The sequence below is a fragment of the Plectropomus leopardus genome, chromosome 4 (genome assembly GCF_026936395.1).
Source record: "Plectropomus leopardus strain MGB_pleo_1.0 chromosome 4, ASM2693639v1, whole genome shotgun sequence".
Lineage (NCBI taxonomy): Eukaryota > Metazoa > Chordata > Actinopteri > Perciformes > Serranidae > Plectropomus > Plectropomus leopardus.
This window is the reverse complement of record NC_142179.1, coordinates 33399791-33424196: the sequence shown is the minus strand read 5'-3', so window position 1 is coordinate 33424196 and position 24406 is coordinate 33399791. Positions and strand designations below refer to the sequence as shown.

The window sequence follows — 24406 nt, the reverse complement described above, 5'->3', positions numbered from 1 at the left end:
AAAAAATGGCCAAAAAACTCAGCATTTTTAATGTTTTCAGCCTCACAAAATTTGTCATAAAATGCCATACTATAGCATGTCGAAAAATTGACAAAAAGTCATCACTCCAAATGTCAAAAAGTCATATTATAGCATGTTTAACACGTTTATAGTGTAGAATGTCGATAAAGCGGTCCAAAAAGTCAAGATTTTAAATGTTTTACAGCCTTGCAAATTTTGTTGAAAAAGCCATACTATAGCATGTCAAAAATGGTCAAAACGTCATCCTTCCAAATGTCAAAAAAAGTCATATTATTGCATGTTTAACATGTTTATAGTGTAACATGTTGAAAACAAGTTCCAAAAAGTCAGTATATTAAATGTTTCAGAGCCTCACGAAATTTGTCGAAAAATGCCATACTATAGCATGTCGAAAAATGATCAAAAAACATCATTGCTCCAAATGTCAAAGAAAGTCATAATATAGAATGTTTAACATGTTCATAGTGTAGCATGTCGAAAAAATGGTCCAAAAACTCAATATTTTAAATGTTTTACAGCCTTGCAAATTTTGTCGAAAAAAGTCATACTATATAGTATGTCAAAAAAATTGTCAAAAAAGTCATCACTCCAAATGTCAAAAAAGTTCTGTATACAATCTTTTGGACTTTTATAGTGTAATATGTTGAAAACAAGTTCCAAAAAGTCAGTATTTTAAACGTTGCAGAGCCTCACAAAATTTGTCGAAAAATGCCATACTATAGCATGTCGAAAAATGGTCAAAAAAGTCATCGCTCCAAATGTCAGAAAAAGTCATATTATAACATGTTTAACACGTTTATAGTGTAGCATGTCGAAAAAACGGTCCAAAAGCTCAATATTTTTAATGTTTTACAGCTTTGCAAATTTTGTCGAAAAAAGTCATACTATAGCATGTCGAAAAATGGTCAAAAACGTCATCGCTCCAAATGCCAAAAACAGTTGTTGTATTCAATCTTTTGGACTTTTATAGTGTAATATGTTGAAAACAAGTTCCAAAAAGTCAGTATTTTAAACGTTTCAGAGCCTCACAAAATTTGTCGAAAAATGCCATACTATAGCATGTCGAAAAATGGTCAAAAACGTCATCGCTCCAAATGTCAAAAACAGTTGTTGTATTCAATCTTTTGGACTTTTATAGTTTAATATGTTGAAAACAAGGTCCAAAAATTCAATATTTAAAATGTTTTAGAGCCTTGCAAAATTTGTCGAAAAATGCCATACTATAGCATGGCAAAAAATGGTCAAAAACGTCATAGCTCCAAATGTCAAAAAAAGTCATATTATTGCATGTTGAATACGTTTATAGTGTAGCATGTCGAAAAAACGGTTCAAAAGTAAATATTTTTAATGTTTTTCAGCCTCACAAAATTTGTCAAAAAATGCCATACTATAGCATGTCAAAAAATGGTCAAAAACGTCATCGCTCCAAATGTCAAAAAAGGTCATATTATAGCATGTTTAACATGTTTATAGTGTAACATGGTGAAAACAAGTTCCAGAAAGTCAGTATTTTAAATGTTTCAGAGCCTCACAAAATTTGTCGAAAAATGCCATACTATAGCATGTCGAAAAATGGTCAAAAACGTCATCGCTCCAAATGTCAAAAAAAGTCATATTATAACATATTTAACACGTTTATAGTGTAGCATGTCGAAAAAATGGCCAAAAAACTCAATATTTTTAATGTTTTTCAGCCTCACAAAATTTGTCATAAAATGCCATACTATAGCATGTCGAAAAATTGACAAAAAAGTCATCACTCCAAATATCAAAAAAAGTCATATTATAGCATGTTTAACACGTTTATAGTGTAGAATGTCGATAAAACGGTCCAAAAAGTCAAGATTTTAAATATTTTACAGCCTTGCAAATTTTGTTGAAAAAGCCATACTATAGCATGTCAAAAAATGGTCAAAAAAGTCATCGCTCCAAATGTCAAAAAAAGTCATAGTGTAGCATGTTTAACATGTTTATAGTGTAATATGTTGAAAACAAGTTCCAAAAAGTCAGTATTTTAAACGTTGCAGAGCCTCACAAAATTTGTCGAAAAATGCCATACTATAGCATGTCGAAAAATGGTCAAAAAAGTCATCGCTCCAAATGTCAGAAAAAGTCATATTATAACATGTTTAACACGTTTATAGTGTAGCATGTCGAAAAAACGGTCCAAAAGCTCAATATTTTTAATGTTTTACAGCTTTGCAAATTTTGTCGAAAAAAGTCATACTATAGCATGTCGAAAAATGGTCAAAAACGTCATCACTCCAAATGCCAAAAACAGTTGTTGTATTCAATCTTTTGGACTTTTATAGTGTAATATGTTGAAAACAAGTTCCAAAAAGTCAGTATTTTAAACGTTTCAGAGCCTCACAAAATTTGTCGAAAAATGCCATACTATAGCATGTCGAAAAATGGTCAAAAACGTCATCGCTCCAAATGTCAAAAACAGTTGTTGTATTCAATCTTTTGGACTTTTATAGTTTAATATGTTGAAAACAAGGTCCAAAAATTCAATATTTAAAATGTTTTAGAGCCTTGCAAAATTTGTCGAAAAATGCCATACTATAGCATGTCGAAAAATGGTCAAAAACGTCATCGCTCCAAATGCCAAAAACAGTTGTTGTATTCAATCTTTTGGACTTTTAAAGTGTAATATGTTGAAAACAAGTTCCAAAAAGTCAGTATATTAAATGTTTTGAGCCTCACGAAATTTGTCGAAAAAATGCCATACTATAGTATGTCGAAAAATGGACAAAAAAGTCATCACTCCAAATGTCAAAAAAAGTCGTAGTATAGCATGTTTAAGATTTCTATAGTGTAATATGTTGAAGACAAGGTCCAAAAATTCAATATTTAAAATGTTTTAGAGCCTTTTTGTCGAAAAATGCCATACTATAGCATGTCGAAAAATGGTCAAAAAAGTCATCGCTCCAAATGTCAAAAAAAGTCATATTATTGCATGTTGAACACGTTTATAGTGTAGCATGTCGAAAAAACGGTTCAAAAGTAAATATTTTTAATGTTTTTCAGCCTCACAAAATTTGTCGAAAAATGCCATACTATAGCATGTCGAAAAATGGTCAAAAAAGTCATTGCTCCAAATGTCAAAAAAAGTCATATTATAGCATGTTTAATATGTTTATAGTGTAGCATGTCGAAAAAACGGTCCAAAAAGTCAATATTTTAAATGTTTTACAGCCTTGCAAATTTTGTTGAAAAAGCCATACTATAGCATGTCAAAAAATGGTCAAAAAAGTCATCGCTCCAAATGTCAAAAAAAGTCATATTATTGCATGTTGAACACGTTTATAGTGTAGCATGTCGAAAAAACGGTTCAAAAGTCAATATTTTTAATGTTTTTTAGCCTCACAAAATTTGTCGAAAAATGCCATACTATAGCATGTCGAAAAATGGTCAAAAACGTCATCGCTCCAAATGTCAAAAAAAGTCATATTATAGCATGTTTAACACGTTTATAGTGTAGCATGTCGAAAAAACGGTCCAAAAAGTCAAGATTTTATATGTTTTACAGCCTTGCAAATTTTGTTGAAAATGCCATACTATAGCATGTCGAAACATGGTCAAAAACGTCATCGCTCCAAATGTCAAAAACAGTTGTTGTATTCAATCTTTTGGACTTTTATAGTTTAATATGTTGAAAACAAGGTCCAAAAATTCAATATTTAAAATGTTTTAGAGCCTTTTTGTCGAAAAATGCCATACTATAGCATGTCGAAAAATGGTCAAAAAAGTCATCACTCCAAATGTCAAAAAAAGTCATATTATTGCATGTTGAACATGTTTATAGTGTAGCATGTCGAAAAAACGGTCCAAAAAGTCAATATTTTTAATGTTTTACAGCCTTGCAAATTTTGTTGAAAAAGCCATACTATAGCATGTCAAAAAATGGTCAAAAAAGTCATCGCTCCAAATGTCAAAAAAAGTCATATTATTGCATGTTGAACACGTTTATAGTGTAGCATGTCGAAAAAACGGTTCAAAAGTCAATATTTTTAATGTTTTTTAGCCTCACAAAATTTGTCGAAAAATGCCATACTATAGCATGTCGAAAAATGGTCAAAAACGTCATCGCTCCAAATGTCAAAAAAAGTCATATTATAGCATGTTTAACACGTTTATAGTGTAGCATGTCGAAAAACGGTCCAAAAAGTCAATATTTTATATGTTTTACAGCCTTGCAAATTTTGTTGAAAATGCCATACTATAGCATGTCGAAACATGGTCAAAAACGTCATCGCTCCAAATGTCAAAAACAGTTGTTGTATTCAATCTTTTGGACTTTTATAGTTTAATATGTTGAAAACAAGGTCCAAAAATTCAATATTTAAAATGTTTTAGAGCCTTGCAAAATTTGTCGAAAAATGCCATACTATAGCATGTCGAAAAAATGGCCAAAAAACTCAGTATTTTTAATGTTTTTCAGCCTCACAAAATTTGTCATAAAATGCCATACTATAGCATGTCGAAAAATTGACAAAAAAGTCATCACTCCAAATATCAAAAAAAGTCATATTATAGCATGTTTAACACGTTTATAGTGTAGAATGTCGATAAAACGGTCCAAAAAGTCAAGATTTTAAATGTTTTACAGCCTTGCAAATTTTGTTGAAAAAGCCATACTATAGCATGTCAAAAAATGGTCAAAAAAGTCATCGCTCCAAATGTCAAAAAAAGTCATATTATTGCATGTTGAACATGTTTATAGTGTAGCATGTCGAAAAAACGGTTCAAAAGTAAATATTTTTAATGTTTTTCAGCCTCACAAAATTTGTCGAAAAATGCCATACTATAGCATGTCAAAAAATTGACAAAAAAGTCATCACTCCAAATATCAAAAAAAGTCATATTATAGCATGTTAAACACATTTATAGTGTAGAATGTCGATAAAACGGTCCAAAAACTCAATATTTTAAATGTTTTAGAGCTTTGCAAATTTTGTCGAAAAAAGTCATACTATAGCATGTCGAAAAATGGTCAAAAACGTCATCCCTCCAAATGTCAAAAACAGTTGTTGTATACAATCTTTTGGACTTTTATAGTGTAATATGTTGAAAACAAGTTCCAAAAAGTCAGTATTTTAAACGTTTCAGAGCCTCACAAAATTTGTCGAAAAATGCCATACTATAGCATGTCGAAAAATGGTCAAAAAAGTCATCGCTCCAAATGTCAAAAAAAGTCATATTATTGCATGTTGAACACGTTTATAGTGTAGCATGTCGAAAAAACGGTTCAAAAGTCAATATTTTTAATGTTTTTTAGCCTCACAAAATTTGTCGAAAAATGCCATACTATAGCATGTCGAAAAATGGTCAAAAACGTCATCGCTCCAAATGTCAAAAAAAGTCATATTATAGCATGTTTAACACGTTTATAGTGTAGCATGTCGAAAAAACGGTCCAAAAAGTCAATATTTTAAATGTTTTACAGCCTTGCAAATTTTGTTGAAAATGCCATACTATAGCATGTCGAAACATGGTCAAAAACGTCATCGCTCCAAATGTCAAAAACAGTTGTTGTATTCAATCTTTTGGACTTTTATAGTTTAATATGTTGAAAACAAGGTCCAAAAATTCAATATTTAAAATGTTTTAGAGCCTTGCAAAATTTGTCGAAAAATGCCATACTATAGCATGTCAAAAAATGGTCAACAACGTCATAGCTCCAAATGTCAAAAAAAGTCATATTATTGCATGTTGAATACGTTTATAGTGTAGCATGTCGAAAAAACGGTTCAAAAGTAAATATTTTTAATGTTTTTCAGCCTCACAAAATTTGTCGAAAAATGCCATACTATAGCATGTCAAAAAATGGTCAAAAACGTCATCGCTCCAAATGTCAAAAAAGGTCATATTATAGCATGTTTAACATGTTTATAGTGTAACATGGTGAAAACAAGTTCCAGAAAGTCAGTATTTTAAATGTTTCAGAGCCTCACAAAATTTGTCGAAAAATGCCATACTATAGCATGTCGAAAAATGGTCAAAAACGTCATCGCTCCAAATGTCAAAAAAAGTCATATTATTGCATGTTGAACATGTTTATAGTGTAGCATGTCGAAAAAACGGTTCAAAAGTAAATATTTTTAATGTTTTTCAGCCTCACAAAATTTGTCGAAAAATGCCATACTATAGCATGTCGAAAAATTGACAAAAAAGTCATCACTCCAAATATCAAAAAAAGTCATATTATAGCATGTTTAACACGTTTATAGTGTAGAATGTCGATAAAACGGTCCAAAAACTCAATATTTTAAATGTTTTACAGCTTTGCAAATTTTGTTGAAAAAAGTCATACTATAGCATGTCGAAAAATGGTCAAAAACGTCATCCCTCCAAATGTCAAAAACAGTTGTTGTATACAATCTTTTGGACTTTTATAGTGTAATATGTTGAAAACAAGTTCCAAAAAGTCAGTATTTTAAACGTTTCAGAGCCTCACAAAATTTGTCGAAAAATGCCATACTATAGCATGTCGAAAAATGGTCAAAAAAGTCATCGCTCCAAATGTCAAAAAAAGTCATATTATTGCATGTTGAACACGTTTATAGTGTAGCATGTCGAAAAAACGGTTCAAAAGTCAATATTTTTAATGTTTTTTAGCCTCACAAAATTTGTCGAAAAATGCCATACTATAGCATGTCGAAAAATGGTCAAAAACGTCATCGCTCCAAATGTCAAAAAAAGTCATATTATAGCATGTTTAACACGTTTATAGTGTAGAATGTCGATAAAACGGTCCAAAAAGTCAAGATTTTAAATATTTTACAGCCTTGCAAATTTTGTTGAAAAAGCCATACTATAGCATGTCAAAAAATGGTCAAAAACGTCATCCTTCCAAATGTCAAAAAAAGTCATATTATTGCATGTTGAACACGTTTATAGTGTAATATGTTGAAAACAAGTTCCAAAAAGTCAGTATTTTAAACGTTTCAGAGCCTCACAAAATTTGTTGAAAAATGCCATACTATAGCATGTCGAAAAATTGACAAAAAAGTCATCACTCCAAATATCAAAAAAAGTCATATTATAGCATGTTTAACACGTTTATAGTGTAGAATGTCGATAAAACGGTCCAAAAACTCAATATTTTAAATGTTTTAGAGCTTTGCAAATTTTGTCGAAAAAAGTCATACTATAGCATGTCGAAAAATGGTCAAAAACGTCATCGCTCCAAATGTCAAAAAAAGTCATATTATAGCATGTTTAACACGTTTATAGTGTAGCATGTCGAAAAAACGGTCCAAAAAGTCAATATTTTATATGTTTTACAGCCTTGCAAATTTTGTTGAAAATGCCATACTATAGCATGTCGAAAAATTGTCAAAAACGTCATCGCTCCAAATGTCAAAAACAGTTGTTGTATTCAATCTTTTGGACTTTTATAGTTTAATATGTTGAAAACAAGGTCCAAAAATTCAATATTTAAAATGTTTTAGAGCCTTGCAAAATTTGTCGAAAAATGCCATACTATAGCATGGCAAAAAATGGTCAAAAACGTCATAGCTCCAAATGTCAAAAAAAGTCATATTATTGCATGTTGAATACGTTTATAGTGTAGCATGTCGAAAAAACGGTTCAAAAGTAAATATTTTTAATGTTTTTCAGCCTCACAAAATTTGTCGAAAAATGCCATACTATAGCATGTCAAAAAATGGTCAAAAACGTCATCGCTCCAAATGTCAAAAAAGGTCATATTATAGCATGTTTAACATGTTTATAGTGTAACATGGTGAAAACAAGTTCCAGAAAGTCAGTATTTTAAATGTTTCAGAGCCTCACAAAATTTGTCGAAAAATGCCATACTATAGCATGTCGAAAAATTGACAAAAAAGTCATCACTCCAAATATCAAAAAAAGTCATATTATAGCATGTTTAACACGTTTATAGTGTAGAATGTCGATAAAACGGTCCAAAAACTCAATATTTTAAATGTTTTACAGCTTTGCAAATTTTGTTGAAAAAAGTCATACTATAGCATGTCGAAAAATGGTCAAAAACATCATCCCTCCAAATGTCAAAAACAGTTGTTGTATACAATCTTTTGGACTTTTATAGTGTAATATGTTGAAAACAAGTTCCAAAAAGTCAGTATTTTAAACGTTTCAGAGCCTCACAAAATTTGTCGAAAAATGCCATACTATAGCATGTCGAAAAATGGTCAAAAAAGTCATCACTCCAAATGTCAAAAAAAAGTCATATTATAGCATGTTTAATACATTTATAGTATAGCATGTCGAAAAAATGGCCAAAAAACTCAATATTTTTAATGTTTTTCAGCCTCACAAAATTTGTCATAAAATGCCATACTATAGCATGTCGAAAAATTGACAAAAAAGTCATCACTCCAAATATCAAAAAAAGTCATATTATAGCATGTTTAACACGTTTATAGTGTAGAATGTCGATAAAACGGTCCAAAAACTCAATATTTTAAATGTTTTAGAGCTTTGCAAATTTTGTCGAAAAAAGTCATACTATAGCATGTCGAAAAATGGTCAAAAACGTCATCGCTCCAAATGCCAAAAACAGTTGTTGTATTCAATCTTTTGGACTTTTATAGTGTACTATGTTGAAAACAAGTTCCAAAAAGTCAGTATTTTAAACGTTTCAGAGCCTCACAAAATTTGTCGAAAAATGCCATACTATAGCATGTCGAAAAATGGTCAAAAAAGTCATCGCTCCAAATGTCAAAAAAAGTCATATTATTGCATGTTGAACACGTTTATAGTGTAGCATGTCGAAAAAACGGTCCAAAAAGTCAATATTTTATATGTTTTACAGCCTTGCAAATTTTGTTGAAAATGCCATACTATAGCATGTCGAAAAATGGTCAAAAAAGTCATCGCTCCAAATGTCAAAAAAAGTCATATTATTGCATGTTGAACATGTTTATAGTGTAGCATGTCGAAAAAACGGTTCAAAAGTCAATATTTTTAATGTTTTTCAGCCTCACAAAATTTGTCGAAAAATGCCATACTATAGCATGTCGAAAAATGGTCAAAAAAGTCATTGCTCCAAATGTCAAAAAAAGTCATATTATAGCATGTTTAATACGTTTATAGTTTAGCATGTCGAAAAAACGGTCCAAAAAGTCAATATTTTAAATGTTTTACAGCCTTGCAAATTTTGTTGAAAAAGCCATACTATAGCATGTCAAAAAATGGTCAAAAAAGTCATCGCTCTAAATGTCAAAAAAAGTCATATTATTGCATGTTGAACACGTTTATAGTGTAGCATGTCGAAAAAACGGTTCAAAAGTCAATATTTTTAATGTTTTTTAGCCTCACAAAATTTGTCGAAAAATGCCATACTATAGCATGTCGAAAAATGGTCAAAAACGTCATCGCTCCAAATGTCAAAAAAAGTCATATTATAGCATGTTTAACACGTTTATATTGTAGCATGTCGAAAAAACGGTTCAAAAGTCAATATTTTTAATGTTTTTCAGCCTCACAAAATTTGTCGAAAAATGGCATACTATAGCATGTCAAAAAATGGTCAAAAACGTCATCGCTCCAAATGTCAAAAAAGGTCATATTATAGCATGTTTAACATGTTTATAGTGTAACATGGTGAAAACAAGTTCCAGAAAGTCAGTATTTTAAATGTTTCAGAGCCTTACAAAATTTGTCGAAAAATGCCATACTATAGCATGTCGAAACATGGTCAAAAACGTCATCGCTCCAAATGTCAAAAACAGTTGTTGTATTCAATCTTTTGGACTTTTATAGTTTAATATGTTGAAAACAAGGTCCAAAAATTCAATATTTAAAATGTTTTAGAGCCTTTTTGTCGAAAAATGCCATACTATAGCATGTCGAAAAATGGTCAAAAAAGTCATCGCTCCAAATGTCAAAAAAAGTCATATTATTGCATGTTGAACATGTTTATAGTGTAGCATGTCGAAAAAACGGTTCAAAAGTCAATATTTTTAATGTTTTTCAGCCTCACAAAATTTGTCGAAAAATGCCATACTATAGCATGTCGAAAAATGGTCAAAAAAGTCATTGCTCCAAATGTCAAAAAAAGTCATATTATAGCATGTTTAATACGTTTATAGTGTAGCATGTCGAAAAAACGGTCCAAAAAGTCAATATTTTAAATGTTTTACAGCCTTGCAAATTTTGTTGAAAAAGCCATACTATAGCATGTCAAAAAATGGTCAAAAACATCATCCCTCCAAATGTCAAAAACAGTTGTTGTATACAATCTTTTGGACTTTTATAGTGTAATATGTTGAAAACAAGTTCCAAAAGTCAGTATTTTAAACGTTTCAGAGCCTCACAAAATTTGTCGAAAAATGCCATACTATAGCATGTCGAAAATGGTCAAAAAGTCATCACTCCAAATGTCAAAAAAGTCATATTATAGCATGTTTAATACATTTATAGTATAGCATGTCGAAAAAATGGCCAAAAAGTCAATATTTTAATGTTTTCAGCCTCACAAAATTTGTCATAAAATGCCATACTATAGCATGTCGAAAAATTGACAAAAGTCATCACTCCAAATATCAAAAAAGTCATATTATAGCATGTTTAACACGTTTATAGTGTAGAATGTCGATAAAGCGGTCCAAAAAGTCAAGATTTTATATGTTTTACAGCCTTGCAAATTTTGTTGAAAATGCCATACTATAGCATGTCGAAACATGGTCAAAAACGTCATCCCTCCAAATGTCAAAAACAGTTGTTGTATACAATCTTTTGGACTTTTATAGTGTAATATGTTGAAAACAAGTTCCAAAAAGTCAGTATTTTAAACGTTTCAGAGCCTCACAAAATTTGTCGAAAAATGCCTTACTATAGCATGTCGAAAAATTGACAAAAAAGTCATCACTCCAAATATCAAAAAAAGTCATATTATAGCATGTTTAACACGTTTATAGTGTAGAATGTCGATAAAACGGTCCAAAAAGTCAATATTTTAAATGTTTTACAGCCTTGCAAATTTTGTTGAAAAAGTCATACTATAGCATGTCAAAAAATGGTCAAAAACGTCATCGCTCCAAATGTCAAAAAAAGTCATATTATAGCATGTTTAACACGTTTATAGTGTAGCATGTCAAAAAAACGGTCCAAAAAGTCAATATTTTATATGTTTTACAGCTTTGCAAATTTTGTTGAAAATGCCATACTATAGCATGTCGAAACATGGTCAAAAACGTCATCGCTCCAAATGTCAAAAACAGTTGTTGTATTCAATCTTTTGGACTTTTATAGTTTAATATGTTGAAAACAAGGTCCAAAAATTCAATATTTAAAATGTTTTAGAGCCTTTTTGTCGAAAAATGCCATACTATAGCATGTCGAAAAATGGTCAAAAAAGTCATCGCTCCAAATGTCAAAAAAGTCATATTATTGCATGTTGAACATGTTTATAGTGTAGCATGTCGAAAAAACGGTTCAAAAGCTCAATATTTTTAATGTTTTTCAGCCTCACAAAATTTGTCGAAAAATGCCATACTATAGCATGTCAAAAAATGGTCAAAAACGTCATCGCTCCAAATGTCAAAAAAGGTCATATTATAGCATGTTTAACATGTTTATAGTGTAACATGGTGAAAACAAGTTCCAGAAAGTCAGTATTTTAAATGTTTCAGAGCCTCACAAAATTTGTCGAAAAATGCCATACTATAGCATGTCGAAAAATTGACAAAAAAGTCATCACTCCAAATGTCAAAAAAAGTCATATTATAGCATGTTTAACACGTTTATAGTGTAGCATGTCGAAAAACGGTCCAAAAAGTCAAGATTTTATATGTTTTACAGCCTTGCAAATTTTGTTGAAAATGCCATACTATAGCATGTCGAAAAATGGTCAAAAACATCATCCCTCCAAATGTCAAAAACAGTTGTTGTATACAATCTTTTGGACTTTTATAGTGTAATATGTTGAAAACAAGTTCCAAAAAGTCAGTATTTTAAACGTTTCAGAGCCTCACAAAATTTGTCGAAAAATGCCTTACTATAGCATGTCGAAAAATTGACAAAAAAGTCATCACTCCAAATATCAAAAAAAGTCATATTATAGCATGTTTAACACGTTTATAGTGTAGAATGTCGATAAAAGCGGTCCAAAAGTCAATATTTTAAATGTTTTACAGCTTTGCAAATTTTGTCGAAAAAAGTCATACTATAGCATGTCGAAGAATGGTCAAAAAAGTCATCGCTCCAAATGTCAAAAAAAGTCATATTATAGCATGTTTAATACGTTTATAGTTTAGCATGTTGAAAAAACGGTCCAAAAAGTCAATATTTTAAATGTTTTACAGCCTTGCAAATTTTGTTGAAAAAGCCATACTATAGCATGTCGAAAAATGGTCAAAAACGTCATCGCTCCAAATGTCAAAAAAAGTCATATTATTGCATGTTGAACATGTTTATAGTGTAGCATGTCGAAAAAACGGTTCAAAAGCTCAATATTTTTAATGTTTTTCAGCCTCACAAAATTTGTCGAAAAATGCCATACTATAGCATGTCAAAAAATGGTCAAAAACGTCATCGCTCCAAATGTCAAAAAAGGTCATATTATAGCATGTTTAACATGTTTATAGTGTAACATGGTGAAAACAAGTTCCAGAAAGTCAGTATTTTAAATGTTTCAGAGCCTCACAAAATTTGTCGAAAAATGCCATACTATAGCATGTCGAAAAATGGTCAAAAACGTCATCGCTCCAAATGTCAAAAAAAGTCATATTATAACATATTTAACACGTTTATAGTGTAGCATGTCGAAAAAATGGCCAAAAAACTCAATATTTTTAATGTTTTTCAGCCTCACAAAATTTGTCATAAAATGCCATACTATAGCATGTCGAAAAATTGACAAAAACGTCATCACTCCAAATATCAAAAAAAGTCATATTATAGCATGTTTAACACGTTTATAGTGTAGAATGTCGATAAAACGGTCCAAAAACTCAATATTTTAAATGTTTTACAGCCTTGCAAATTTTGTTGAAAAAGTCATACTATAGCATGTCGAAAAATGGTCAAAAACGTCATCCCTCCAAATGTCAAAAACAGTTGTTGTATACAATCTTTTGGACTTTTATAGTGTAATATGTTGAAAACAAGTTCCAAAAAGTCAGTATTTTAAACGTTTCAGAGCCTCACAAAATTTGTCGAAAAATGCCATACTATAGCATGTCGAAGAATGGTCAAAAAAGTCATCGCTCCAAATGTCAAAAAAAGTCATATTATTGCATGTTGAACACGTTTATAGTGTAGCATGTCGAAAAAACGGTTCAAAAGTAAATATTTTTAATGTTTTTCAGCCTCACAAAATTTGTCGAAAAATGCCATACTATAGCATGTCGAAAAATGATCAAAAACATCATTGCTCCAAATGTCAAAGAAAGTCATAATATAGAATGTTTAACATGTTTTTAGTGTAGTATGTCAAAAAAACGGTCCAAAAACTCAATATTTTAAATTTTGTGGAGCCTCACAAAATTTGTCGAAAAATGCCATGGAGACATGGAAAGCTCAAGCGATCGTCCCCGTGGAGAAATTGGTTTGCAGCTACAAATAAAAGTATTGATCTATCTGCGATATTGGATATAATAGGCACATGCACACTCTGCTGCAACTGTATTTAAATTTCATTGGCCCTCTTGATATTTTTAGATATGATGTCGTAACGTAAGTGTCAAACTGTGAATTGAAATGGTGACAGATATTGAAGCAGTAAATGGGATCCTTTGTCCCTGTCTTTGTCTTGCAGGTGTGGGATCAGTCATCAGTGTGAATCCAGTTCTGCTCCTCTCCTGACTGGAGGTCAAAGAGAAACTACGGGAACACCTGGATCCACTCTGAGTGCAAGCACACACACATGCACACAAACACACTTCACTCAGGCTGAACGTCAGCCCCATCGCCTGTACATAGTGCAGCCTCAGTTCCTCGTTCAACAACACATAAACCTGCACTGGGAGACGTCTCCTGCGACAATCCTGTCTTTTCTGACCCGTGCTTTGACGGGAGAAATCCCGCCGTAGATTTGGTGGCAGGGAACCTCCGCTGATCTACACACAAAGAGAATCTACTTTATGATATGTACTCAAAGTTGTAAATATTGCTGTCTGAGTTTTTATAGATAAAGGGAATAGTCGGCTGGTAAAGCCATGTCTATTTTTTTTAAAAATGAGTTTCTAAAGATGTTGCAGGGAGATTACTGATGTCGTTGGTTTACGAAATACAATATCAACATTTCATTAGAATCTGAAGTTTCATGTTCGGTTTCTTCTCTGTTCGGAGAATCAAACTGACATTTAATTCCTCACATAAATCACGATAAGAGGGCGGTCCGAGGAGGCAACACTTTGCACATGAGATTGGATTTGAACAGGAGTTACGAGCTTGTTCTTGTTACACGACCAGTCTACTTTCTTTGGATCAAATGTATGGTCCTCTCGACTCAATAGCCTTTGATATATTAATGCATATGATTGCTTTATTGACAGTCGTCGTTCGGCCATACTTTGTAAAACAATTATTAAGCAATGTTTTGCTCCAAGTGTTCCTTGTGTTGTTTTTTAGCAAACCTAAGATCAAGAAACACGCAGCTCTGCCTCTGCTGCCGGAGCTTGCTCTTAGTCTGCTGCTGCTGCTGCTGCTGCTGATTATGGTACAGATGTCCTGTTTCTGTGCAGTGGTATGAAGTCTAGTAAACGTCAGGGGTCGTCACTTTCTAGTATCGTTTCTTTAGAGCCAGTAAGACCACCTCCATTCGTCACATCAGTGAGCATGACTAACTTAGAGCAGCACTTGTCGCTTTTCAAACTTGATTCTCTCTTGGTTGTTCTTTTTTCCGTCACGTATTCACTTGGATTTGCATTGAATAAGTAGACGTTGATGTTAGACAGTAACTTAAGATTTTCTTGATTTTTAGAGATGTATACCAGTACATGCATTAAACATGATTAAAGCGTCTGCTCTCTTCTTTGTGTGTTTGTTTTCAGCTGCAGATATTCCGCCAGGCAGTAATCAGTGAGAGCAGATATCAGCACAACACAGTAGGTTTATCTAGTTTATTTTTCCTTTAATTCTACAACAATGTAATGCTCTTTAAAGTAAATCCGACAAAACAAAATATTCAGACTGAACAAGGAGCACTTGTTGTTACAGGAAATTGCTATGTACAGCTACACACTCCTCTGACAGACATGAGAAGGTTCAAAGTGCTTATCAAACAGACGGGAGGAAAAAGGGAGGAAAATCAAACAAAAGCACGAGTGATCCCTTTGTGAGAGACCCGTAATAAAACTGCTTGGCACCAGTCTCCACCAAAAGAGACACACACACACACACAGTCACACTAATGCATTCACGCGCACACACTCATGTCAAATGATTACTGGGCCGTTGCAGTGACGCCTCTGACAGAGCACGTCAGCGCAAGTGAAGAAAAATACAACATATGCAGACCAAGACAACTTCTTGGGAGGGGGGAAAAATAAAAGCACGGCAAGGGATCGTACTGGCAACATGTGTTAACTGATGACTTGTTCACCATGTTACCCGATCCTCCCACACAACCATAACGCTCGTTACAATACTGAAAAGCACAGCACTCTCTCAGTTTCAGCTTTATATTGATGCACTCTGTGGCAGTGTCTACTTTATGTCATGTGCAAAAAATAGCTTTTTTTTTTCTTTTTTAAAGACAATTCACATTCATGGATTGTTGAACCAGACGAGCTTGGTGCCCCACATGCCTGTGATAGTGGTGAAAATACAGAGTGAGGATTCATGCTGTCAGGGTGTCAGCGAGGCAAGCGTAAGAGCTTTGACCTGATAAAGGGACATTACGCATTCTGAATTTGAGAAACTGCAAATTATGAAGCCTTTTTTAACATTTAGGACGTAGACACAGACGTTTGGGAGGAGTGTGAAGCCTTGGAACACATCCCGATCTAACATTACAGGCCAGCTTTACATCACCAATATAAACTTAGATGTAAAAGTCAATATTGTGGTTTCCGATCAATTTTCCAGTTAAAACAAATTTTGAATTGGACTGTGCTTTTAAAGGTTCAGTGTGTAGGATTCAGGTGGATATATTATCAGAAATGCAATATGAGAGGTATGTTTTTGTGTTTTTGTTACCTTCGATTGAGATGTTTATATCTACGTAGGGAGCAGGCCCTCATCTATGGAGACCGCCATGTTGCTCCGCCATGTTTCTACAGTAGCCTAGAACAGACAAACCAAATACTTTATTCAACACTAGTCTAGATAGAGCCACTCACACTTTGGCGACGGCCACCGTAGTTAGCAGCCCCTCCACAATGAGCCAAAAAGCATCTGAAAAACATGGATGTTTAACGTCAAACTGTTTCGTTCAGTGTTTTAGCGCTTTAAATCACCGGGTCAATTGGTTTTGGAGAGGAGACCTCTCTGGAAAATCAGCTCCCAGTTAAATCCTCCTGAACAATGAACACTGAAGGAACTCTAACTGGGAGTTCACGCTTGGTACATAGGAGAGGCTTCAGCTAGATGCAGTCCTCATAGCTACATACCAATCAGTCCTACACACTGTTCCTTTACAGCAGTCGTACCATCTCAAATCAATGCTCAGACATTAATGTTTGGACAAATGCTAGTCTTGCTGCTGTGGCATCACAAGTGTTTTTGTAAATATTAAATTGGCAGAAATGTCAGCATCTCGTCACGAGGGGGCAAACACTTATTGCTATACTATTTGAAAGAGTGAAGGCCGAGCTGTTAATGAAACACATTCACCACTTCCACAGGAGGGCAGAGAGAAAAACACTTCAAGCCTGTTGTTGTTCTGACCACCTTTAAAAAAGCCGCTCCACTGCACACGCCTGCTGATTCTATCAACACATCAAAAGCCAACAGGAGAAACACATGATCAGAGATAACAGATCCAGAATGATTAAATGCTATCATGATGTCAATCACACGGTTATATTTATGCATTTCCTGTGATAGTCTGAACTTGTGGGGAACCACAGCGCCTCTCTGGCCTGCTGCTGTCTGAAGCGAAAGTGGGCCCTCTGCTGACCTGACCCGCTGTATGATGATGAAGAGAGATTCAAAGATTGGCAGTCTCAACAGTAAGATCATTCAAATGAAAGTCTGCGGGCGTGTGCTGTACCTTTGCTGCTCCAGCTGACTAAAGGAAAAAAAAAAAAAAAACACACATTTTCAATAACAACAACAAAGGCCATTCTCAATGATGTAAGTCTGGAAAGCAAGAATCACTCAGCTACTACAAGCCCAGTGTGAATCTGTGTGTGTGGTGAATGAGTGTGTGTACAAAGTAGAGGTAGTGTTTGTAAATGGGTTTGAATGGAGTAATGTGTGAGTTGGGGTGGGGGGGTGGGGGTTATTTTGGGTTCAGGCTGCTTGTTTTGGACCACTGTTCTCTCAGTGCATAGACATCTCGTTGGCTACAGACACTCCTTTTCTTTTTTTCCATTCTTACATGTGATCGTCTCAGGTCACATGATGCTAAATGACCTCTGACACTCCCCTTTATAATCGGGGAAATCGTTAACATCTCCAAATCTGGCTTTGATTGGCTGATACAAAATGATGAGTGTCGTCGTAGCCACAGATCAGAACCATCTCTCATCACATAAACACTGATTATCCTGTGGCATCTGAATTGTCTGGAGTTTAAACAGCAATTCAACAACAAAACCTTAATAAATTAAATCAAAGCAATGATCGCATTTAAACGGGAAAACCACTGCAGCATCAAAACAGGACACCCTGCTTCTCTATTTTAAAAAAACACACCTGTTACCTTCAACAGGTTGCAAAATATAGGTACTTTTCTGCAATTAATAACATAAGAAAACAAAGAAATAAAAAACAAAAACTTTTGGTGACTAATTTAGTGAGCCACTATTCAAGGATTCTATACATTTTCTTAAATGCTATATATGTATCTGAATATATTATTTTTTTCATTTATCTTACAAAAAGTGTGTGTGTGTGTGTGTGTGTGTGTGTGTGTGTGTGTGTGTGTGTGCAGGAGGTCATTGAATAGCTGTGAGGCAGAGCGGGCGTCTCAGTGTAGCTTCTCTGACTTGTTTCATGTGGGAGTTACAGACTTTTGAAAACGCCAAGAGCCCTTTCTACTGCTGCTGTCCTCCTCTGTGTTTCAGCCAATCAGAGTGGAGATCACGAGTGAGGTCACTGTCAATAGCCGCCTCCAAGAAATAATAATAATAATTACATGAAATAAACAAAAATATTGTATTTTGAATTTGAGGTTAAACGTGTCATATCTTCACTTGTGATTTCCACCGATGGACCGAAAAGTGAGCGAGACGTCCAGCTCCCAGTGCCTGCTGGGTAAGTAATCACAAAAAGGGGGCTGTTGTGAGTGAAGGGCATGAAGGTATGGCTTACAGGAGAGATTACACAGTCAGTCAGTCTGTGTCGGGCACAAACAACCTGCAGCTCTTCTGCCGCCTGACACAAACTGACAACGCCACAACACATCAGCTCACACTCCCAGCAGACGCCGAATAACAGTCTGTCAGCGACGAGGAGCTGAGCGGCCGTCAGCTGGTAAAGGGTCGGATGTTCAAAAGCCTTTTCTATTGATCACTGACTAGTCCCGTTGTAAGACTTGTATGGGTGAATTTGTTTCAAAACAAAACAAAAAGAATTTTTGCTCCTCACGGTGGTCAAGGTGAGCATGGAAAACAAGTACGGTGCTTTGAGGGACAAAATCCTTCAGATTGAGTTGCAGCGTCTCTGCACTCTGGGCTGAATCTCAATACGCTACACACAAACTCTAAACGGATATTTTGTATTTACACGTCAATTACCTGTAGGTACTCTATAAAAACACGTGTGGGCCATTCTGTGTCAAAAGATGAGAAAAAATTAAAAGAAAAAGCAAGCAAATATGCTGCATTAAGATTCAGCCCGGAGCACTTTAAAGGGTCAGTTCACCCAAATTACAAAATAGTGATTGATTATCCAGAGTAACGGAGACACGGTTTTGTAAAGAGGCACTCCACCAATTTTACACAATATCAGTTCACTCATCATGCAGAAAACAGTCCTGAAAAGTAACCCCAGTGATGTCATTGTGATGTCATCAGAGTCACTTTTCCTGGGGCATGGAGACCACAAACTTGATACGAAAAGCCTGCATGTGAAAGATGTGGCCGTTTAACCAGGCAAGAAGGAGCTATGTAGTATCAAGTATTTTTGGAGCTTGAACCACATTAAGGACTAAAAGTCAGGATATATTGGTCTCTGCTGCATCTCTGTGCAAACAGTAACTAGTTATTAAATAATTAAAGGGCAAACTATAGAAAACACTCTGTGGTTCCAGCTTCTGAAAAAAAAAAAAAAACGATTCTGTATTTCTTAATACTGTTATTGAACTAAATATCTTTTAGTTTTGGACAATAATTTGGTAAAAAAATCTTTCATATATGTGACCCTGGGCTGTATAATGACCAAATTTCACTTTTTTTCTGGCATTTTACGGAGAGAAAATGGACTGATTGATTGATAGAATGATTTGTAGATGTATTGGTAATAAGAACAATAGTTGCAGCTCTACTTCAGGTCACCTCCAGTGTCCTGGGACAAGATCTGAAAACCTGAAAAAATATATTAATATTTTTCTAGTTGCGGTTAGAAGTAAATGAGGAAGTATGGTATGTTCATTTGGATGAACTGACCCTTTACACTTTTCCCTAAACAACACTGTGAGCATCAGATCTCCAGATATTTCTGAAGCTGAGGGACTCGTAAGATTTTCCACATTGCTCCTGATCACACACCCTCCAGGGAAAAGAAGCAGTCTGAGCTTGGAGACGATGGTGCGTAGGAGTCCGATGAGAAGCGTTGATGAGCGGGGAAATGATTTAACAGACCAAAGCCCTCCAAGAGACTTCAGCGACACAGTGAGACGACCTTCTCTGCCTGCCTGGTCCAAGGCACCAGGATGTCCATTCTCACTCCTCTGGCCTCGGAGTGCAGTCCTGTCACAACCCCCCCCGCGTGTGATTTCCCTCTCTCACACACGCTCACACACACGTACACAACCCACCCCTGTGCACACCCACAGTTCAGAGCGCTCGGCATCTCGTCAACACGTCATTCAGCTCCTCTGCCACGTCATTCTCTGTATATACACATTAATTTCCATATCCGCAGCACACACACACGTAAAGTACATGGGACATTCTGTGTAGCTCCTGTGCTCTTCTTCTTCTTCTTCAGCGGTGCGCCTGCGTTGGCGGCTGGCAGCTCATCCTGTCCCGCACCTCTGACACTCAGTTGGAGCTGGCCGTGATGGGTTTCTCCAGCTCCAGCTCCAGGGGAGCCGGGCTGAGCTTGAGGCTGCCGTAGCAGGTCTTGCAGACGCGGCTGGGCTCGAACAGCTGCTGGCTTGGCACTGGGATCTTCTGGTCGCAACAGCTGGCACAGAACACGTTACCGCAGTTCCTGCAGGGAGACACACACAGGTTACTGCTGCGCTCTCACACACAGCCTCCTCACACCTACAGTTACCATGCGTCTCCTCTTCATTCCACCTAACTGCTCTACATCTGCACCAGATCCTGTTCTTCATACACGCAAACTGAGTGCACTGGATTTGACTGTTGATCTGTTGATACATTCATTTATAAGTGACTGCTTTCCTTAGATAAAAAAAGTGCTGACTATTTATGACATTTTTATGGGGGATTTGCCATTTTAACACAAAACTGGATTAAATGTATTAGATAACTATTAATCATTCACTGCGGGGAATTACAGTGACATATATTTTATTAAGGGTTCCTACAAGTTAGACTTTAGACTTTTTAATGCAACTCAAAATGAAACCTAAGACTAATTTTACAATAAACAAAATTGAGGAGAAAAAAAATAGCTGAAATTACCTTTGGTTAGGGGGAATTTTGCCCATTTTGTCTCACTCTGCATGTGAGATTCCACTGACTTGATTTCCATAATGCTGAGTTTGAAAAATGTTTTGCATAAAATGCACTGAGCCACATATGTATTGACTTGTATTGACTTGTACTGGTTTAAGCCATGCCGCGAAATCTTGGTCTAATAGCTTGTTTTTGTTCAACTTGCATGTTGTCAAGGGTGCAGTGATAGCTCGCTGACCCTCATCTGTGTCACATGAGTGCAAGAGGCATTCAGTATTTTTTTAATTAGATGTTTCCAGTTATTGAGATTTTACAATGATACAAAGTCAGAAAAGAGATGAAGAAATCCTACTTCTCATGCATTTTTAAGACTTTTTAAATATTGATTTAAGACATTTAATAGCAATTAAAGTCTTATTTTTCAATGAATGACTTTAATGTATTCTAAGACGTTTTAAGGATCCGGGGAAGCCCTGTGATTACTTTACTGGTTTTTCCAGGGTAAGGCTAACAATACTACAAAAACAAAAACATATTTTATACTTCTCAGCATGATCAATCACTGTTTGGGTTTTTTCATTTGCAAATATAAGATATTAACAGACTTGTGCAGTGACAATGTGCTGTCTGCAGCTGTGGTGCCAATTGCGCCGATCATGAGAATGATCTCATGATGGAGTTTGAAGAGGTGAATTAGGTGGGTGAGAATTAATGGGATCATTTTAGCTGGATAAATCCATGATAGCCTGGATCAGTTTATCCACATTTAAAGAACAGGATGCTGATGTACAGAATGATTCTGATTTAGAGAAATGTTGTTGTTGCTCTGTCTGATTAAAATCCGATCACAGTGGACGCATGATAAATCAGGTGGAAAGAAGGTGTCAAAGTTGTGAGCAAACCTCATTCACCCTGTTTGAGTTCCACTCTGCTGTGATGTTGCTCTACATGCCGGTTAGCAGAGGTGCTCTAACACTCACTGGTGCTATTTTGATTATTCAGCCCATTAAAAACAACAACAAAAAAACATGTTACCATCACTACACAAGGAGGCAGGTCACACTGGAGGTGTCAGATACCCATGCTCAGATTAAGATGTAAGGCCATGCTCACACACTTTACACACACAGCGGCCCCTTTCTACCTGCCTGTACTCACCCTGAGCAGAATGTTTTTAAAGAAATTAAAAAAAAAAAAATCACAGTGAGTCTGCAGCCTTTTACACCCCCAGGTGGACAGAGAGGCCTCCTGCACCATGCGGCGCTGCTGGGAGGTGAGATGCAGACGGCTGGTGAGGGGCAGCATGCTGCCGGGTCGTGTGTGTCGAGGGGGGTGGGAGGGCAGGGTGCTGATGTGGTGCAATGGCAGGAGGAGTGTTGAGGTTGAGGAAGTCCACTGTTTGTTTGTTTGTTTCTTTCTTTTTTTGGGTGGGTATTTGAATTTTGCAGGTGAAATAACAATCAGCCCTCGACCAATCACAGCCCTCCCACTGACAGCACCGTGCTCACGGTCACAGCCAATCAAAACCGCTGAATGGAAACACGTTGGCGCAGCAGGACGCACACTCAAGTCAATACATCTCAGAAATGAAGAGAGATTTCCCTGAGAGTTTGCTGACAACTACAACAGAATGAAGGGAAACCAGATGCATCAGGTGAGGAGGGGGAGGAGCAGGGAGGGAGGGAGGAGGAGGAAGAGGGAGGTGCAGTGATGCCAGGTTAAAGGGTAGAGGGCGGAGGGTGGAGGGGGGACAGGGGAGCCGGATCTCACCAGACCTCCTGGACAGGCTCCCTGCCACTGTAGAGGAGAGGGGCAGACAATGGATAAGAACTGCCGCAGCAGTGAAGGACACTTCACACACTACAACACACCTTCTGCTGAAGATGTGTGTTACAAAGCTTTTCTTCTGTTTTTATGAGGCACAAAATCTAAAATAGCTACAATTGAGAAATGGCTGCAATGCTACACTGTTATAATGAAGTCTGCAGTCCAGACCACACCAAGGTTATTAAAAATGACCAAAATTAAACTATGTGTAACAAAAAAAAAAAAGTAAAACTAGCTAACTAACAAGAGTGTACTTATTATAATAAAATGAAATAAAAATATACAAGTCTTTAGTTTTAGTCTTTTTAAATTTGGTTATATTTGTCAACACAACAAGCACCAAGAGCCGGGTGCATATGTTCGATGTTTACTGATGTCTACATGACTGTAGGTCAGTTTCCTGTTCTGAACTTCTTGAATCTTGCCGCTGACAAATACCCCCCGCATTATAAATAACACGACCTAAAGATAATACTGAAAAGTAATAAAAATGAACCAAAGGCAAACATTTTAAAGGAATGAAAACTAAACAAACACATGTAAGAAACTGAAACTCAACTGAAAACAAAATAATAATAAAATAAAATAATTTTAAAATTTTAAAAAATAAACCTATAACTCCGGATGAGCATCCAAAATACATCCTGCTTAAACTTCTGGTACTCAGCACTTAACTTGATCCAATCCATCACAAAAAAGCAAAGTAAGCAGCAGTCAGCAGTGACATGAGCAAATGATGATATTAAAGGAAACAACATCTGCAAAATCACAATGAGACAAACTACTGAAATAATATCTCCATCTGCACACTTCAGCCAACCAAAAGATGTCCTGATACTTCCGCGTACACTTTGAATGGACACTGAGGTTCCATCTGTCCCTTTATTCTAAACAGTGATGTCTGCGGGGCACATCAGTGCAGGACAGCAGCTCCCTGACAGTCTCACCTTTTACTCCTTTAATAAGGCTCTGCCATACTTCACTCTAAAAATGTTCTCATTATAGTGCAAATTCAAAACTTATGAAAGGGACCTATTATGCTTTTTTGTATATTGTGTCATATATAGTGTTTTGCTCATAATTAAAATGGCCAAAGTTTAAAAAATGAGGTAAAAAAGTAATGTTTGTAAGCAAAACCCTCAGACTTCAGACTCTTCTGAATTCTGTTTACAGCTGTTTTTCTACTCTAGCCACAATAACAATAATTGATATTATTAATAATATTAATATTAATATTAATATTAATATTAATATTAATATTAATATTAATATTAATAATAAGAAGAATAATAAGAATAAGAATAAGAATAAGAATAAGAAGAAGAAGACATCATAGTGCGCTGGATTTCTTTTTAGGTTCATCTGCTCCGAACACACCACTGTAAGTGTTTAAACTCTGTAGCCTACGCTGCGAGATGAAGTGGCCTTCACACGTCATGTAAACATGTAATGTGGGTTGTTGATGTTGTGAATTTCTCTCTGATTTGGCATCATATTCCTGTTGGAACATGTCCAATGAGTTTATAAGTTTTTAGTTAAGATTTTTCACAAAAGAAAGTGCTGCTGTTTTTTTGTAATAGTAATTCCTCGGCTGCAATGATGGTGCAGAAACGCTGAAATAACAAAGACCTGGAAACGCTGACCAA

The 24406-nt window shown here is 35.3% G+C and overlaps 2 protein-coding genes across 13 annotated transcripts in view; one reads left to right on the top strand and one right to left on the bottom strand.

The window, feature by feature from the left end:
- citb (citron rho-interacting serine/threonine kinase b) overlaps window positions 1–14979 on the top strand; it is an 85773-nt gene extending 70794 nt beyond the window's left edge. For all 9 annotated transcript variants that reach the window (XM_042487946.2, XM_088077158.1, XM_042487951.2 and 6 more), the window contains one exon: window positions 13772–14979. In XM_042487946.2, the coding sequence (XP_042343880.2) occupies window positions 13772–13795 (24 nt within the window). In that variant the 3' untranslated portion in view covers window positions 13796–14979. The remainder of the gene's footprint in view (window positions 1–13771) is intronic.
- An 84-nt stretch (window positions 14980–15063) lies between these two features.
- The window catches only part of mtmr3 (myotubularin related protein 3), a 39121-nt gene continuing 29778 nt past the window's right edge, over window positions 15064–24406 (bottom strand). For 2 of the 4 annotated variants that reach the window (XM_042488020.2, XM_088077163.1), the window contains 2 exons: window positions 22704–22730; window positions 15064–20499 (listed from right to left, as the gene is read on the bottom strand). In XM_042488020.2, coding sequence (XP_042343954.2) covers window positions 20328–20499; window positions 22704–22730 — 199 coding nt within the window. In that variant the 3' untranslated portion in view covers window positions 15064–20327. The remainder of the gene's footprint in view (window positions 20500–22703; window positions 22731–24406) is intronic. The other 2 variants (XM_088077164.1, XM_088077165.1) reach the window with 1 other exon arrangement.